Raw genomic sequence first — 5017 nt, 5'->3', positions numbered from 1 at the left:
ATGGTCACACTAACTACATTACACAACCAAAGAAAAAATGAAAAAGAACAGAATAAAACAGGCATGCCACCTTATTTTATATTATTTTTATTTTTTTATGGCGGAGGAGATGCCAAAACAATTATGAAGGAACAAAATAAAATTTGAACACCTTCAGGGAGGAGAAGTAGGTGCCTTCGTGTTATATATGGACAAAACTGCCGAGTCAGTTAGGTTGTTGTAACTCGGAAGAAAGTTAAAATGTCGAAACAAAAGAAGCAGCGCAAACATCCAGGATTATTGAATACGCTGAAAATGAATCAAAATTAATAAAAAGTTATGACAACATCAAAATAATAGAAGCTGAACTGCCTTGGGATCACTGGTCGAGAGTGAAGAGTTTTACACCTTTGATTAAAGTTTTATTTTCATAAGACTTACTGGACTGAGGAAGGTAGCGTTATTGGTACTGTGTTGGGATGAAGAAAACCTGACTCAACTTTGATGGAAAAAGTGGGACTGTTAAATAGATTGAGGGAATATTATCTACATTTTAGAAAATCTGCTTCGTATATTGAAGTGACCGACTTCCTACTTACTAAAAACATTGTAAATGTGTAAAGATTTTTAAGAATTCTATCACTTCACTCTCAAATATGTAAACTTATTATTTTTCTTTCAAAGAACTTATCATTTCAATATTACAGTAACTTTTTGCTAATAGATTGACCACCAATGTATAAGAAGACTGAGTAGTTATATAGATTGATCACCCAAGTACAAGGGTCACCATTTTAATACAAAATATGAAGAAGTGAAGAAGAGAAAACAGGCAAGGCACAGTAAATAAATCATGGCTTTGATTCGTGCATGATCAATCTCCCTGAACTCACCCGCCTTAGCAAACCTCCATCATCCATCGCAAGTCCATTTGCAGGCTCTAGGACAGGAGAATTGATAGGACTGCCAAATCCGCCTGAAGGGTCTGGAGGAGAGTTTTGAGAAAACTTTTCTTCCAGACCCCACTTTTTTATCAAAGAACTTATCATTTCAATATTACAGTAACTTTTTGCTAATAGATTGACCACCAATGTATAAGAAGACTGAGTAGTTATATAGATTGGTCACCCAAGTACAAGGGTCGCCATTTTAATACAAAATATGAAGAAGGGAACAAGAGAAAACAGGCAAGGCACAGTAAATAAATCATGGCTTTGATTCGTGCATGATCAATCTCACTGAACTCACCGGCCTTGGCAAAACTCCATCATCCATCCCAAGTCCATTTGCAGGCTCTGGGACATGAGAATTGATAGGACTGCCAAATCCACCTGAAGGGTCTGGAGGAGACTTTTGAGAAAACTTTTCTTCCAGACCCCACTTTTTTAGCAAAGAACTTATCATTTCAATATTACAGTAACTTTTTGCTAATAGATTGACCACCAATGTATAAGAAGACTGAGTAGTTATATAGATTGGTCACCCAAGTACAAGGGTCGCCATTTTAATACAAAATTTGAAGAAGGGAACAAGAGAAAACAGGCACGGCACAGTAAATAAATCATGGCTTTGATTCGTGCATGATCAATCTCACTGAACTCACTGGCCTTAGCAAACCTCCATCATACATCCCAAGTCCATTAGCAGGCTCTGGGACATGAGAATTGATAGGACTGCCAAATCCACCTGAAGGGTCTGGAGGAGAGTTTTGAGAAAACTTTTCTTCCAGACCCCACTTTTTTATCAGTGCTTCTACCCCTGCATCGTCTAGACTGCACATGGTTTGTGCTGTTTCTTTCTCAAGCTCTGATCCTGCAACCTGCACTAAGGATACCAAATTCAAATCATCTGAGGCGCAATTATGTCTAGAAGCCTGTGTGAAACTGGAAACAGCGGGAACATAAAGCTCAGTCCCAAGGCTGCTTGCTTCTGAAAAAGACTCTTTATCAAACTGGTGGCAAAGGCGTGCTAGGGTAGACTCTGGTTCACTTACGGGGTCTGAACAAAACAAATCATGATCTTGATTAAGCATACTAAGAAATTCACTCTCAACCAAATCATCATCGTTCAGAGTAGATGTCTTTCCCAAATCACTGTGCCTCTCTTGTTTATGCTCATGAGACACTTGAGATACCTGAACATCAACATTCTTCTCCGACAAGGGACAAAGAAAATCTGATTGCCGAAGCTGTGAGAGAGTTATGCCTTTTACAGTGCTTCCTTCCTCTTCTCTAGATTTCAAACCAATCTCTCCACAACTCTTATTGCAATCCGGTAATTCTGATAAATTGCCACAGGTTATCTCAACCCCCTTTTCAATAACTGTGAACTCAATATCATCATCTAGACCAATAACTTCATCCTCATTCTCGTAAACAGTCTTGTTAGAAATACCACTGCATTGAACCAGATGATTGGTTGGAGGGAATAAGCTGCAAACAGTCCCGTTAGGAATACCACTGCATTGAACCAGATGATTGGCTGGAGGGAATAAGCTGCCTTTCGCTTCAAGAGCAAACAAGGATGCCAAACTAGACCTCTTCATATCTTTCGACTGCTGAAGTTGCAAGCTACTTTTAGAAGGGTTCTCATTAACAGGGTCCTTTAAACTCAAATCAGTTAAGTAGTTACTAGTTTCTCCTGGTTCAAATATGGAAAAAGATGCATGACCTTCTAATGCACAAATTGGTGGGGCCTTCGATAGCTGTGATAATCTGTCAGGAGAATCCACATAACCAGTATTTATTGGCTGCATTTGCCAGATGTCCTTGTTCAGGATTCTATATCGTAAAGTCACAGCTAAAGTTCCTCCTACAGCCTTACCTGCAAGTTTGAAACTTGTACTCCAAGTTCTGGATTCTGCATTCTCTCTACAATCACCTAAAAATTTTGGAAGCATTTTGCTAAGATCAAGTCGATATTTCCCAAAATCTAAGCCTTCGGCATCCAGAGCAGTCGCAAAAAGAGTGAAAAATTTTGATCTATAATACATACCTTGATCAGGCTTTTTACTGCCATAGATGGTGGAAGTCTGATGGAGAGTTTCTTCGAACTTTACAATTCCTTGAGAAACAGTAGCAGGTTTTGTCTGTACTACTCTATTTCCTTTCCTCCAACAGACAGAAACAAAAGAACCATTCATGCTTTGTGGAAGCCGCTCTATGCTGTGTACTCGCAGTGAGAACATGCAGCTAAATGGCTGTTGTCCAATGTGTGCAAGAGCTCGCAAGCGTCTCCAATCCCATAAGCTTTTCTTCCTGATAGGTACCTCACTCTGCCTGCTAAAACTCCAGTTGTCTTCCAGCCAATCAGGAGAATTTTCAATACTAGAAGCATTGTTATGATTTGTGGAGCTATGGGAGTGCTGGAGCTTGGGAGAATTCCACAGATCCGTTGTATTAGGATCAGTTCGATCCAAATTGACTGATTTGCCAGCACGCCAGCCTCTTGTCCATGCCAATCTCATTTGACCATTACATGTTTCAAGCTGTTCCGATATGTCAGAGGTTGAAGAGGATAAAGAATGCATTTTCTCTTAACAATTTCGATCATATTATTCAAAACGCATTCCATGCAGTCTGAAAGAGATTGCACACACCCTGTCACATAATAAGCATTTTTACAAAGGTGCGTTGTTGGGCCGTTAAAAAAATCGTTACAAGAAAAATCTAGCACTTAGAAGCACATAAAAGGCCATCAAAAATAACAAGTCAGAGCCCTGTTGGCCTTACATGTCCAAAATTCAAACAATCATATAATCAGTAGTCAGAAATCAAAAGGCTAACATCCAAAATATGACTGGTCACAATAAAAATAAACATAACATAAAAATGGGGGTTATCTAGTTACAATAAAACAGACATAAAAATTATGGGTCTAGAATCCCAGAGACAGAGGATCATCGTGACCGTTTAAGTTTTAGGTTCGAGTCCTGCTCAGTAAATGATAGCTTCTCAAAATCGTTTATCATTGCCAGTTCCTCCATTGAAATAGCCAAATCTAATGTGGATAACCTACGGACCAAAGACTGATTCTCATGACTTGAAAATAACCTGCATTTTCTTTGATTGTTCAATCATTTTCTGCAAATATAAAATCCCCAAAACAAAGAGACGTTTATGTAGAATTAAAACCAAAATCATATGTTCATCATAACTGTTTCATCAAACATGTTCAGCAAGAAACTTCTATTTTTCTTTTCTCTTTTTATTCCAAGCTTTCCAAACTGAGAAAAAAAACAAATTTGTTTGTCAATTTTCCTGCTAGTTTTTTCATCTAAACAGCCAAATCCAATGCGGATAACTTAACCATAGGCCAACGCTCATATATTAAAGATCAAATGCATTTTCCTTGATTAACTAATTAAAAATCTACTCAAAATGGAATGTTAATTGTAACTTTTGAATCAAACACATTCAGCTAGAAACTTCTGTTTTTTCTTTTTCTTTCCATTCCAAACTTTCAAAATTTTCTCTTGTAAACAAATATTTTTATCTTTTTTCGTCTCCATGTTTCTACATTGGAATAGTCAAATCTTATGTGGATCATTATCAATAAGCCAACAACTGTGATGCTTATGGCTGGAAAATAATATGCATTTGCTTTGATTATCCAATCATTTTTCTGAAGATACAAAATCTCCAAAAACATAGAGACCCCTGTGGTGGATTAAAATATAAATAGAATGTGAATTGTAACTTTTTCCTCAAACACATTCAGCAAAAACCTTCGTTTTTCCTTCTCTCTTTTCATTCCAAGTTTTTGAAAAAATTCTCACATAAAACAGAAAAAATACAATCGGTTTCATCCTTTTGGGTACGAGAATACAAATTTACACAATTAGAAATCCTTTTGGTTACGAAATTTTTTGTTCCAATCTTTACAAATTTAACCAGCAAAGAAAGAACAAATACAAATATATTGCTAATTCTTTACAAAATGTCCATTTACTAACTTAAATCTATTGTTTTCCTTATGGAAAATTTCGTGCAAAGCTTTATACCCAAATACAATGAATTCAAAGAATAAAGATAAAACA

The 5017-nt window shown here is 36.9% G+C and overlaps 1 protein-coding gene across 1 annotated transcript; it reads right to left on the bottom strand.

Moving 5' to 3' along the window:
* Positions 1 to 715: 715 nt before the first annotated feature.
* On the bottom strand, positions 716 to 3626 carry LOC149232515 (uncharacterized). The gene is made up of 2 exons (XM_089376501.1): positions 2974 to 3626; positions 716 to 2859 (listed from the first exon to the last, which is right to left on the bottom strand). Exons 1-2 carry the CDS (start codon positions 3506 to 3508, stop codon positions 1541 to 1543), a joined length of 1854 nt encoding a protein of 617 aa, XP_089232627.1. The 5' UTR covers positions 3509 to 3626; the 3' UTR covers positions 716 to 1540.
* Positions 3627 to 5017: the final 1391 nt, after the last annotated feature.

This window comes from Pinus tabuliformis, chromosome J, assembly GCF_031772625.1.
Source record: "Pinus tabuliformis cultivar Carrire ecotype Pingquan chromosome J, CPIR1, whole genome shotgun sequence".
Lineage (NCBI taxonomy): Eukaryota > Viridiplantae > Streptophyta > Pinopsida > Pinales > Pinaceae > Pinus > Pinus tabuliformis.
The sequence above is the reverse complement of the archived record's forward strand: the minus strand, read 5'-3'. Positions and strand labels throughout refer to the sequence as shown.

Excerpts from the sequence above, each read along its gene's own strand:
- LOC149232515 (XM_089376501.1), bottom strand. The coding sequence starts at position 3,508 with ATGCATTCTTTATCCTCTTCAACCTCTGACATATCGGAACAGCTTGAA. Across the intron at positions 2,860-2,973 it reads CAGTAAAAAGCCTGATCAAG|GTGATTGTAGAGAGAATGCA; the intron begins GTATGTATTATA and ends CAAAATTTTTAG.